We start from the raw sequence: 14,039 nt of genomic DNA on the forward strand, positions 1-14,039 counted from the left end.
TAATAATAATAATAATAATAATAATAATAAATAATAATACCTAAGTAATACTTAATAATAATAACGAGGTATCATAATAATGATAATACTGGAGCAATAACTCTTTTGCGCGTGTTGACAGTAGGGGGATGCAAAGGCACAAATAGGAACCTCTCCTTAGGGAAGGCGGATGGGTTGGTGAGTTTCTTTAGGGAAGGCGGATCATAGATTGCATGTTCGAAAATCATATATGAACTCTTCTCCAAATATCCGAATATGTTACGTAGGTAAGAAGTCTTATTTTTGCTTATGTTGTGGCGCACAGTGCATGCAAAGTGTGACTCCCTTGTGAATTTCGTGAGAAGGGGGTATCAATCATGTCTAGTTGTCTAGTCATTGAGATCTTGAGAATAATAGTTATTGACGTTACACGTGCCAGAAAACCAGAATATCATGTATCATAATAAGTATCATATTGTAGACTCTGTAGAGGATTGGAGTTTCAAGCTTGCCTCACAGAAGCATAGACGCGTGACCTTCCAATGTGAGACAAGTCTCAAGCTTAGATTTAGATACATTATGCTAAGATTTTATTCTTTTTAGATTTATTCTTTCAGATTTTATTCTTTCAAACTAGTCTTTATTCTTTCAAACTTCGAGAATGAGATTTACTCGATCAAAGGTCGATCCTTTAAAAACTTGGGCCGAACAACCGCCGTAACGGACCATTCTTTTGCTTAACAAACGTAAAAAAAAAAACAAACAAACAAACTCTACAATGTAGGTATTAGGGAGGAGGGCGTGGAAGGCTTTTGCTTTCATTTTAATAGGACGGGCGCAGTACAAATCAGTTTGGAAATTCCTGCCCTCTGGTAGATAAATCCTTGTAGTCCTTCTACGCCCATAATCTCCCAATAGATGGGTCTGTCAGACAGTCTCAGCTTGAGTGGCGGCCATTAGGGGCACGGTTAGTCTAGTGGTAACGTGTTTGCTAGTCAAGCAAAAGATCCCGGGTTCGATTCCCACCAATCATGGTAGGAAAGGGTTCTTCTGCACTGTCACTTGCCTGAACGTTTACAATATACCTACCTCGAAATACATAGCATACATGTGTATATAAGTTTGGCTGTTTGAAAAAAAAAAAAAAAATGAAAGTAAAAAAAAAAAAACATTGGTACCTACCGCCTTGTAAATAATTGTTTTAAACCTTGTACATAAAAAGATTATTATTTTGTTATATGTTTATTTTTGTTTTATTGTTCATGTAGATTTGTATGTGCGTATTAGTTAAAATGATAGATTGTGAATATTATGAAATAATATATAGATATGAGTATGTTTCTAAATAAATGTAAGTAGCAAGTATGTACCGACTAAATACCAGAAGGTATAAGAGAAAATAAGCAAAAAGTTCCTGTGTTCAAACCGTGTTTTGATTTTCTCTTGTTTTTCATACTTCAGCTACTTGTAGAATATGAAAGCTATCTAGTAGAAGACGAAAAAAACATTTTAGCACAGTTACTAAAAATAATTTTCGTTACAATGGGTTACTGAAGCTAAATAACGGTGCGCGTGGTTGGTATCCCACGTGGTTGGTAACCCAAAAAAAAAACCTTTTTCCATGTTTTTTACTGCCAAAAATTTCCACCGGGTCAATTTTTCGGCACAAAAAAAAAGACTGGTAAAATCTTTGTTATCAGCAAACCTGCTGACGTCATTAGACATTTTTATCTACTCCCACCCCGTATCATGTTTTTATCTACTCTCCCACCCCGTATAATGTTGCGTCTGTTACAACGGGATGATAAGTTGGACCTGGCGATAACTTGACAATGATTCACACGGACTTTGCACTTTTGTTTATAAAATATTAGGTACCTACTACATACTCCATCAGTTGTTTGCTAGAACAACCAGGGTCGGCCTTAAAATGTAACGTATGAGGGAACTAATTGCTCTCATGGGTAACTTTTGAAATGTTTCAAAAGATTCTAAGAAATCATGTCTTTCTATCTTCAACTATCGGGGGAATTTACATAGTACACATTTCGGGGGAGTTTACCATTTGAGACTCAGGTAGTCGATTTCATTTTCGGGGGAATTTACATCCGGAAATGAGGACCCTTGAAAAAATCGGGGGAATTTACATACAGCCGGCACTACAATAGCGCGGCGTGAATGTAGGAACTGTACTCCGTTGTTTTTTTTTTTTTTTTTTGAGTGGTGAGCCTCAATGGATTTCCAATTCCAACCTGAAAGTGTGTCCACACGTAGTTGACGTACAGAATTTTTTCAATCCCTGGAAACTGGATATTTGTGAATTTTACTTTGACCATATTTACGAGTATTATACTAATAACAGAGCTCTAAATGGTTCACAGATTAGGTTGCTATTAAATTCGCCTAGTGGTTATCTTCCACTCAAGAGATACATAATAGTGAAGCCTGTGAAGCCTTAAACCTTAAACTTGTGCATTGGATTTAATATTTGTGTTTTGCACCATATCTTAGTGTTTCTGATGTGTGTATTAGGTATACCTAACATTATGATTGTCCATAATGTCCATTGTGTAACATTTTTACAGGATGTTGGGTTACCAACCACGTGGGATACCAACCACGCGCACCGTTATTTAGCTTCAGTAACCCATTGTAACGAAAATTATTTTTAGTAACTGTGCTAAAATGTTTTTTTCGTCTTCTACTAGATAGCTTTCATATTCTACAAGTAGCTGAAGTATGAAAAACAAGAGAAAATCAAAACACGGTTTGAACACAGGAACTTTTTGCTTATTTTCTCTTATACCTTCTGGTATTTAGTCGGTACATACTTGCTACTTACATTTATTTAGAAACATACTCATATCTATATATTATTTCATAATATTCACAATCTATCATTTTAACTAATACGCACATACAAATCTACATGAACAATAAAACAAAAATAAACATATAACAAAATAATAATCTTTTTATGTACAAGGTTTAAAACAATTATTTACAAGGCGGTAGGTACCAATGTTTTTTTTTTTTTACTTTCATTTTTTTTTTTTTTTAGAGGTTCCTATTTCCGGTACCCACTTATAAATTGTATACATACTTGGGTGACTGAAAAAAGTTGCACCTGGATTGCCTTCAATGGCTTCAATTGCTAGCAGAGTCAGACATTTTTCTGGTGCAAACTGTTCTACTTTCATGACTTGTTGTTTAAGGGACCAATTCAGTCTCTAAAGGACAACTAGTATTGAGTAGCCATGGAAATAATAACGGATCCCAAAAAACTTCGCGGGCCACAAAAATGGTCTGGTGGACCACATTTGGACCGCGGGCCGCTAGTTGGAAATCGCTGAATTCTACTACTTGCCCCCCGGTACCGCTATGAATGTAATCATTTGTGTCGTTTGCCTGATTTCAGATGTCTAGAGCAGAGATGGCAGAGAGGTGGTAATGCCTCCAACAACTGCACTGTATTGTCACAACTAGGAGCACCCTGCGAGTTCTTTGGCACTGTCAGCAAAGGCGTGTTTGCAGAGTAAGTTTTTAATGCTTATTTTACTGTTAAATTGGAATGTAGTCGGCCAGAGTAAGTTTTTCTTATTTCACCGAGGCAGTCTGAGACACACTCTGACTCGTAAAGACAATATCTATGATGGGTTGTTTTTAATCTTCCCCTCATTCATGACCCGCGATTACTAGGTACTCTCTAACGATCTCTCCAATTTTAATGGAATATCCCAAAAAAAAGGGGCGAGTAAGGCCAACCACTCACTATCAGGTACACCTGACACCTGGTGAGCACACACACCTGATCAGGTGTACCTGTCGTCAGGTCTACCTGATAGTGAGTGGCTGGCCTAAGGTGTAAAGTTCCCTAAATTCCTATGAACCATCAGCTCCCATGGCATGGTGGTCACTGCACTCGCCTTGCACGTGGGAGACCCGGGTTCGATTCCCGGCGGGGTCAAGAAATTTGTATCAAGCAAACGATTGACTCCGTGACTTGCTGTTGCGGGGCCCACTCAGCCTCGTGAGGAAAATGAGTAGCTATGACATATAAATGCACATAGCGACCGGTGCCAGCATGGTAGGCAAAGGCACAAATAGGAACCTCTCCTTAGGGAAGGCGGATGGGTTGGTGAGTTTCTTTAGGGAAGGCGGATCATAGTTTGCATGTTCGAAAATCATATATGAACTCTTCTCCAAATATCCGAATATGTTACGTAGGTAAGAAGTCTTATTTTTGCTTATGTTGTGGCGCACAGTGCATGCAAAGTGTGACTCCCTTGTGAATTTCGTGAGAAGGGGGTATCAATCATGTCTGGTTGTCTAGTCATTGAGATCTTGAGAATAATAGTTATTGACGTTACACGTGCCAGAAAACCAGAATATCATGTATCATAATAAGTATCATATTGTAGACTCTGTAGAGGATTGGAGTTTCAAGCTTGCCTCACAGAAGCGTAGACGCGTGACCTTCCAATGTGAGACAAGTCTCAAGCTTAGGTTTAGATACATTATGCTAAGATTTTATTCTTTTTAGATTTATTCTTTCGAACTAGGTAGTCTTTATTATTTCAAACTTTCGAGAATGAGATTTACTCGATCAAAGGTCGATCCTTTAAAAACTTGGGCCGAACAACCGCCGTAACGGACCATTCTTTTGCTTAACAAACGTAAAAAAAAAAAAACAAAAAAAAAAAAACAAACATACTCCACCATGTAGGTATTAGGGAGGAGGGCGTGGAAGGCTTTCGCTTTCATTTTAATAGAACGGGCGCAGTACAAATCAGTTTGGAAATTCCTGCCCTCTGGTAGATAAATCCTTGTAGTCCTTCTACGCCCATAATCTCCCAATAGACTGTAGAGGATTGGAGTTTCAAGCTTGCCTCACAGAAGCATAGACGCGTGACCTTCCAATGTGAGACAAGTCTCAAGCTTAGATTTAGATACATTATGCTAAGATTTTATTCTTTTTAGATTTATTCTTTCAGATTTTATTCTTTCAAACTAGTCTTTATTCTTTCAAACTTCGAGAATGAGATTTACTCGATCAAAGGTCGATCCTTTAAAAACTTGGGCCGAACAACCGCCGTAACGGACCATTCTTTTGCTTAACAAACGTAAAAAAAAAAAACAAACAAACAAACTCTACAATGTAGGTATTAGGGAGGAGGGCGTGGAAGGCTTTTGCTTTCATTTTAATAGGACGGGCGCAGTACAAATCAGTTTGGAAATTCCTGCCCTCTGGTAGATAAATCCTTGTAGTCCTTCTACGCCCATAATCTCCCAATAGACTAATCGCTCTTTACGTCCAACTGTCTCCAGCTCGGGCTTATTAATTCGGCCTTGCCAAGCATACGTCGTAGCATTGGCAAGTCTAAAGTATTCTATATTCAATTATACAATATTAGTCAGTTGTGCTTGATATTGGTGTGGAAATATTACATCTTTATCTCGACGTAGGTACGTTAGCAATTAGTGGGAATATACTAAGGCAAAACAGACGTGTATCGTGTAAATAACCCACTTGTTGACACTAAGGCACATGACAATTACGAGTTCATCATTCCCGAGGTAAATATTCAATTTTATTTTATTACTTTTCATTCAATTCTAATGTTTATCTATTGTACTAAGGCAAAACAGACGTGTAAATAACCCACTTGTTGACACTAAGGCACATGACAATTACGAGTTCATCTTTCCCGAGGTAAATCATCTTAATGTTTCTGATGTGTGTATTAGGTAGGTATACCTAATATTATGATTGTCCATAATGTCCATTGTGTAACATTTTTACAGGATTTTACCAAAAGATCTGAGACACTCGTGGCGGGATCTGTTTCATACCAACATTGAAGTTATGGTGGACAACAGCACAACCAAAGTGTGAGAACCAAGCACGACTGAATTTTGCTGAAATGTTTTCCTGATTGGACTGAAAATCTGAGAAGTGGTAAGTGTGAAATCGATTCGTCAGTTAATCCAGTGTGTTTGTTTACTCTAATTTTATTGTAATATAGGTATGTGACTATGTGTTCCAAATAATATATCAAAATATATGCGACCTTGTTCAGACTGCGGGGGTGAAGGGACTTTTCAATCCTACCCCAGGAGGATAAACTAAACAAGGTATATTCCATTCTACGTATTCTGAATCTAAAAGATCGTTGTGGGTTCTCATTTCAGTAAGACCAAAACCATGTTGTTCGTGAGCAGTATATACTCGACAGCGGGACTCCTCATTGAGCTTTATTGCCTGGGGGTGAAAATATTTCTCGCCTTTCTGGAGTCGGCTTACCGCTGTGTTCATCCGAAGCCTTTGAAACGGCTCAACACAGAACGAGTTCTGGTAAACTTTCATTATTTTATTATTATTTATTTTGGTTTTATTTTTTGAAGAGGTTTGATAGAGGGAACCGTAATGGCTAAGGTCTTATCGTCCCGAATTCGAAGAGAGAAGGAAGACAGGATGGGAGAAAACCAGCCTTTCCAAGAACGAACCCGTTCAGGATAAAATCCGCCCTGAGAAGGAATCGAACCCGCAGCCTAGCGCTTACAAGGTAGACGCGCTACCGACCAAGCTGACTAGGCTGGCTGAAAACTTGAAATCCGAACTAAAAGGCGAGGCATATGAAATTATAGCTCATAGGGAATTTAGATAAAAGTCTGATCTGATTTAGTAGGTAGTAAGACAACTGCCTCACATGTAAAAATAGGCAATGATGTTACTGTTTTTAACGTTTCCGACAGCATCAGCATCACAATCCTTGTTCTAGATCTAGGAAACCGCCACGGGATCAGTCCAGACAATGATGAAACATTTCCCTTATTTCACAGGTAATAGGAACAGGTCGGGGAATAGGCCGAGAGTTGGCTCTCCAGCTGTCTTGTCATGGAGCCGAAGTTATCTGCTGGGACATCGATGAGAAATTAAACCAGGCGACAGTAAATGAGACAAAGCATCTGAATGGGAAAGCGTTTGCTTTTACTTGTGACGTCACTAGCCGGGCAGACGTAAGTAAAAGTCAAAGAAATTAGGCAGGCTGCAGAAAAACTGAGGGGAAAACTTTTTGCTCGTTTATACTAGGCACATTGCATACTTGAACTAATTTCCAGGCATTCATACAAATTTTCTAACCAGAAGAAATGATTTTCCCAAAAAGACGACTTTCGGGTTTCAACTTTTCATTTTCACCTTTCTATTAGCCATAACCAGCCTAGTTAGCTAGGTTGGTAGCGCGTCTACCGTGTAAGCGCTAGACCGCGGGTTCGATTCCCCCCCCCCCCGGGGGGGGGGCCTCGCGTTGTTTAAATCCACCTTGTAACATTATCAATTTTTATCGCTGGTGTTGGTAAAGCCCATGTAAAATGGGCCCATGTATGTAAAGACTTAGCCCATGTAAAATGGGTTTACGTCACGTCATGATAAAATACGTCAAACTTCTCGTTTCAAGTGATTTTATCCTCACACTTTGGTTGTGCTGTTGTCCACCATAACTTCAATGTTGGTATGAAACAGATCCCGCCACGAGTGTCTCAGATCTTTTGGTAACATCCTGTAAAAATGTTACACAATGGACATTATGGACAATCATAATGTTAGGTATACCTAATACACACATCAGAAACACTAAGATATAGTGCAAAACACAAATATTAAATCCAATGCACAAGTTGAAGGCTTCACAGGCTTCACTATTATGTATCTCTTGAGTGGAAGCTGGAAGATAACCACTAGGCGAATTTAATAGCAACCTAATCTGTGAACCATTTAGAGCTCTGTTATTAGTATAATACCTACTCGTAAATATGGTCAAAGTAAAATTCACAAATAATCGAGGATGGATTTCCATGTTTTATTTACTATTCGAACCTGGACGCCAGGTGAGCTAGGGAATCCAATCCCAGGATTATTGTCCTTCGATCCCGGGGATCCCGAAATCGAAAATAAATCCCAGGATTCCCTACAGGTGACCCATGAAACCAGAAGTATTGACGAAGATACACAAGGTAGGTACATAGATAACCTTTCAATCGTTCTTAGGATAAAGGGCATTAGTTAGTAGCAAACATGACATACTCGTAGGCCCTTCTTCCTGCGAACGATTATACCTAATAATATATTTTATTGTATTTTTTACCTTTCGGTGTTCACAATTTTCTTAAATCTACACCTTAGAACTAAAACTTATATTACTAAAAAATAAACCTAAATCTAAACGAAATCCTATGCAGGTACCTATCGCATGCTAAAACTTACCAGAACGGTTTGTCCGCGCACCGATTTGCGTCTGGTAGGGAACAGAGCTCCAATCATGGTGAAGATCACCGCAAAGATTGACTTGATGAGGAGGAAAAACACTTCGAACCCAAATTTGATCGAATCAAACACAACGGCAAATATTGTGTTCATGATGCTTTGATAGTGGTAAGCTGAAGAGTACAAGAGGGTGGGTGAAAGTTGGACTGTTTTAACGTCCCTTGCTTTGGTTTTTCACTTTATGGAGGACATAGAAACATCTGTAACGTAAGTTTTCTTCGAAATATCATTTGACTTAGAAGTACATTGAGACTACATACACGTACGTAAGATTTTTGTAGCCAAAACCGAATGTCAGCCAAAAGCAATCACGCCAGGGCTGATTGAGAGGCTGAAGAAAACCACCGACTCAGTCTGTACACTGCAAAAGGCGGAGGAGAAGAACTATTATAAGTAGTCATAATATAATTATGATGTATTGTAGGTACCTACTGTCATTAATGTTATGCCGGATTTATATTCATATTCTTTTTATTTTTGGACTAATATGGAAAGGACAATGGCAATAAAAACAAAGAAACTGACGAACTAGCTATTTCAGTAATTTGGGAAGTCTAGTCGGTTTTAGGATTTGCTATTTGTGTCTAGTGGTAAGCTGAAGAGTACAAGAAGATGGACTGTTTTAACGTCCCTTGCTTTGGTTTTTCACTTTATGGAGGACATAAAAACATCTGTAACGTAAGTTTTCTTCGAAATATCATTTGACTTAGAAGTCCATTGAGACTACATACACGTACGTAAGATTTTTGTAGCCAAAACCGAATGTCAGCCCAAAGCAATCACCGTAGGGCTGATTGAGAGGCTGAAGAAAACCACCGACTCCGTCTGTACACGGGAAAAGGCGGAGGAGAAGAACGAAGAACTATTATATAAGTAGGTAGTCATATAATTATGTATTGTAGGTACCTACTATCATTAATGTTATGCCGGATTTATCTTCATGTTCTTTTTATTTTTGGACTAATATGGACAATGGCAATAAAAACAAAGAAACTGACGAACTGGCTATTTCAGTAATTTGGGAAGTCTAGTCGGTTTTAGGATTTGCTATTTGCCTTCGCTCAACATAAGGTCATCAAATCATCACCATTACACATCACACGGAATTAGTAGTTTTCCTAAAGTAGTCGGAGCACTTTAAGTTTTTACCTTTTCATACGCGATGAGTTATGTACGTGGTTGAATAACAATGACTTGCAAAGTTTAGTTACCTATTCTTAATCAAAGCATGCTGACATGAAGGAAAAGTCATTCACATTAGGTCATTAAGATTCATTTGTTACAAATGGCTTAATTTATGTGTGTATGACACTCGCCATGTTACGGAGAAGAAGAAGAAGAAGAAACCTTTTATGTTAGAGTTAGATCGTTAGATGGGAAAGAAAATAAGAAAAAGAAATTGGGGATGTTAGGTTGAAATGAAAATGGGAATTTTTTCCAATTTTATTAGACTTAGACTTCTAATTTGTTTAATATTTAGGTAGGTATATCTACAATGAACCATAACTTCTGTTTGCAGAATTTCAAGTTACTTCAACACAATGGATCCCGGGGAGGCCGCCAGATTAATTATCAATGGAGTTCGACGGAATGCTGCCGAGATTAGCATACCGGAGAATGCGCTCCTCTACAGTAAACTATTGAGGTAGGAATTAACCCTTAAGTGCATGATTTTTTCTTTTTTGCCGAAAAAAATATATGTGTTGCCTTAGAGAATTCTAAGATACCCATTCTTTTTAATTTTTTTTTATCTTTTTTTTTAACCGAGATATACCGGTAAAACCTTAGTGTGTCATATATGTTACACCATGCAGTAAGTTCCCTAAAGGAAAAACGCCAAAAGCGGTGGAAAACCGTCAAAAATCGGCCTAAATACCGCCAACCGCAGCACCTATGGTTTTGTGTCGCATCCTTGTCACATTTGACAACTACATACCAAATTTTAAGTCTCTAGCTCTTACCGTTCTCGAGATATTTTGTTTACAGACAGACAGACACACACACGGACCAATGAAAAGCACAAGTTTTGTATCTCTGATGTCTGATTTGCATGACTCTCAGTGCATGGTGTATCATCTGTGATACACAAACAAATTGGCGTTTTGCTAAGTTGCTATATTAATTGAAGTAAATCTGTTTGCGTTGTCTTATTTATGAAAGAACAAGAAATAGGACCATATTTTTTGCGACAGTAAAAATATTTACGGAAATACATCAAAACTTACCTTGAAAATCACAAAATCTTCCTCTGAAGACACCTGCTGGTTTTCACGTCAGAAATGGCAATATTTTTCTTAAATTCCAAACAAAGTGACAACTCTCTATCACAAAGTGTTGCCAAGTGTATAGAGAACCTCTCAGAATCAACAAATTTCAAAAAAAGTCTAACAGATCGCAGCAGTGATTTTGAAGTCAATGGTGTATTTTTAAAACTTTATGACATAAAAAAATCTCTTCTAATTTTGAAGAATCTACCTAGTAGAGTTTCCATGGCCGCTGCCGAATTCCACCGCTGAATAGCGAGGGATTTCCTTTGAGTGAGGAAGGCAGCGGTCTTATTAAATAAGAATCAGCATTTTGAAGTCAATGGTGTCTTTATAAAACTTTATGACATAAAAAATCTCTTCTAATTTTGAAGAATCTAGTAGAGTTCCCATGGCCGCTGCCGAATTCCACCGCTGAATAGCGAGGGATTTCCTTTGAGTGAGGAAGGCAGCGGTCTTATTAAATAAGAATCAGCATTTTTTCTACTTATTAGTTCGGTAAACTGTAGAGTTCACACTGAAAGAGAGCTCCTACGATCTATGGTACGGTAGGGCCAAAATCAGGAAATTTCCAAGAGTTATCGCGGAACAAACAGGTTTACAGGCATATAAACAGTTGGTTGATTTCAATTTTCATTTCCTTTACTTTCACTGTCTCTAAACTTTAATATTTTCTCTATGAATTTCCTAATCCTGTTTTCAGGATGTTGCCGAGAAAATCGTCACAAATTATTCGAGAACTGTTGGATACGGGGGTGGATTTCGGATAACCCGACCATAACTCCAAGGAATTAATGGATTTCTACATATTTTACCACGACATATAAACAGTTGGTTTATTTCAATTTTTTTTCCTTTACTTTCACTATCTCTAAACTTAATATTTTCTCTATGAATTTCCTAATCCTGTTTTCAGGATGTTGCCGAGAAAATCGTCACAAATCATTCGAGAACTGTTGGATACGGGGGTGGATTTCGGATAACCCGACCATAACTCCAAGGAATTAATGGATTTCTACATATTTTACCACGAACACGAACCAATTCTCTGCCCATTTCTCTGATGCAATGACGGTAAGATGGCAGGAGTTTGGTTTTGAGAAAGCTACCTTGTCGAATGGCCTGATCGACCAAAAATACCTAGGTACCTAAAAATATTTTTATTTCATAGATATTTTATTTTAAATGTTTATAATTTTTTTAATGTTTAATATCTTACTAAAATTTTATTTTAATCCACAAAAAAGAAATTATTCAGAAGAAATAATAAAAGAAGATTATGAGTTTGTTTATAATAATATTATATTTTCACAGAAAATATTTTCATAGTTTTATAATTTCATTTTCCCAAAAGCAGTAATCGACTATCATTTGCCCATGGCTAGCCTCGCGTTGTTTAAATCCACCTTGTAACATTATCAATTTTTATCGCTGGTGCTGGTAAAGCCCATGTAGTAAAATGGGCCCATGTATGTAAAGACTTAGCCCATGTAAAATGGGCTTACGTCACGTCATGATAAAATACGTCAAACTTCTCGTTCCAAGTGATTTTATCCTCACACTTTGGTTGTGCTGTTGTCCACCATAACTTCAATGTTGGTATGAAACAGATCCCATGAATTACTTAGTCATTAAGTCCTATGAGATTGTAGACAATGGGATATATAAATGAGTTCCGAGTACTATCTACTCGTAAGCATGAAAATCATTGCAGAAAACGCACATATAAATAATAATCTGTTGGTGATACAAATTAGGTAAATACCTACTCATCAAGTGACACAGCACACAGCATTTCCGGGTTTGAGGTGGTGGTTATACCTACGTCCTACCCAAAGGGTTAGGCTAGACTTGGAAAAAAAAAAATGTTTTTTTGTCAATTTTTGAAACCTAGCCTAGGCTATCCCTGTGCACATTTAATCACAACCTGAGAGCTTTGAAACAGTGTCCTTTTCCGTAGATATACTCACAGTCGTATTGATTTGATCTGCAGTTTTCGCATTGTTCTCCTGGTTTAAATCCACACAAACCACGGTGCATCCTAGATCAGCAAGTTGGATGGCCAATTCCCGGCCAATACCATGACCCGCACCTGTTACCTGAAATTACAAAGATAGGTGAAGTCTAGCTAATCGAGGATGGATTTCCATGTTTTATTTACCTACTATTCGAACCTGCACGCCAGGTGAGCTAAGGAATCCAATCCCAGGATTATTGTCCTTCGATCCCGAGACCCCGAAATCGAAAATAAATCCCGAGATTCCCTACAGGTGACCCATGAAACCAGAAGTATTGACGAAGATACAAAAGGTACATAGATAACCTTTCAATCGTTCCCAGGAAAAAGGGCATAATATATGTATTATGTTGTTAGTTAGTAGCAAACATGACATGGGCCTTTCTTCCTGCGAACGATTAATTTGTTTTGTACTCCAAATGTCCAATTTCCAGGGATTGAAAAAATTCTGCACCTAACTTCCAAGTTACCTGAGTAAGTGAGCGAAGAAATACAGATGTCGAGGAATACTGACTGCTTCCTGTTCCTCCAGCATTGCTCTGATAATTTCCTTCGCTGCAAACCCTGGCTCTAACTGAGGCATCCTAAAAAATAGAGCATAATAAAGCGCTAAATAATAGGTAGATACTTGCTTGTATAAGCTTAGTTCACAGTCATCATAGTCTGGTTGGGGGACTTTAAACAGGGAGTATACCAGCCTGATTTCCCCTTGCTAAAGAAAGGGCGAAGGGCATCCACTCGTAAAATTTGTAGCCAAAACCAAATGTCAGCCCAAAGCAATCACCCTAGTTAGAGCTGATTGAGAGGCTGACAGCAGAGTATGCACCCATGCAGAAAAATGCACCCCGATTCATTTGTTTTGTACTCCAAATGTCCAATTTCCAGGGATTGAAAAAATTCTGTACCTAACTTCCAAGTTACCTGAGTAAGTGAGCGAAGAAATACAAATGTCGAGGAATGCTGACTGCTTCCTGTTCCTCCAGCATTGCTCTGATGATTTCCATCGCTGCAAACCCTGGCTCTAACTGAGGCATCCTAAAAAAATAGAACATAATAAAACGCTAAATAATAGGTCTGGTTGGGGGACTTTAAACAGGGAGTATACCAGCCTGATTTCCCCTTGCTAAAGAAAGGGCGAAGGGCATCCACTCGTAAAATTTTGCTAGTTGGTCTTCGCTCAACATAAGGTCATCAAATCATCACCATTACACATCACACGGAATTAGTAGTTTTCCTAAAGTAGTCAGAGCACTTCAAGTTTACCTTTTCATACCTACGCGATGAGTTATGTACGTGGTTGAATAACAATGACTTGCAAAGTTTAGTTACCTATTCTTAATCAAAGCATGCTGACATGAAGGATCTTCGCTCAACATAAGGTCATCAAATCATCACCATTACACATCACACGGAATTAGTAGTTTTCACAAAGTAGTCAGAGCACTTAAGGTTA

The 14,039-nt window shown here is 38.1% G+C and overlaps 1 protein-coding gene across 1 annotated transcript; it reads left to right on the top strand.

The window, feature by feature from the left end:
• The first annotated feature begins 5,876 nt into the window (after positions 1-5,876).
• On the top strand, positions 5,877-11,358 carry LOC103508032 (short-chain dehydrogenase/reductase family 16C member 6-like). Its single transcript, XM_026822752.1, has 5 exons — positions 5,877-5,938; positions 6,172-6,334; positions 6,823-6,999; positions 9,820-9,950; positions 11,273-11,358. Exons 2-5 carry the CDS (start codon positions 6,185-6,187, stop codon positions 11,337-11,339), a joined length of 525 nt encoding a protein of 174 aa, XP_026678553.1. The 5' UTR covers positions 5,877-5,938; positions 6,172-6,184; the 3' UTR covers positions 11,340-11,358.
• The last annotated feature ends 2,681 nt before the right edge of the window (positions 11,359-14,039 follow it).

This window comes from Diaphorina citri, unplaced genomic scaffold (genome assembly GCF_000475195.1).
Source record: "Diaphorina citri unplaced genomic scaffold, Diaci psyllid genome assembly version 1.1 scaffold360, whole genome shotgun sequence".
In the NCBI taxonomy this organism is placed as follows: Eukaryota; Metazoa; Arthropoda; class Insecta; order Hemiptera; family Psyllidae; genus Diaphorina; species Diaphorina citri.

Coding starts and splice junctions, on each gene's coding strand:
- LOC103508032 (XM_026822752.1), top strand. CDS start 6,185: ATGTTGTTCGTGAGCAGTATATACTCGACAGCGGGACTCCTCATTGAG. Junction 7,000..9,819: donor ACGTCACTAGCCGGGCAGAC/GTAAGTAAAAGT, acceptor ATAACTTCTGTT/TGCAGAATTTCAAGTTACTT. Junction 9,951..11,272: donor CTCTACAGTAAACTATTGAG/GTAGGAATTAAC, acceptor TCCTGTTTTCAG/GATGTTGCCGAGAAAATCGT.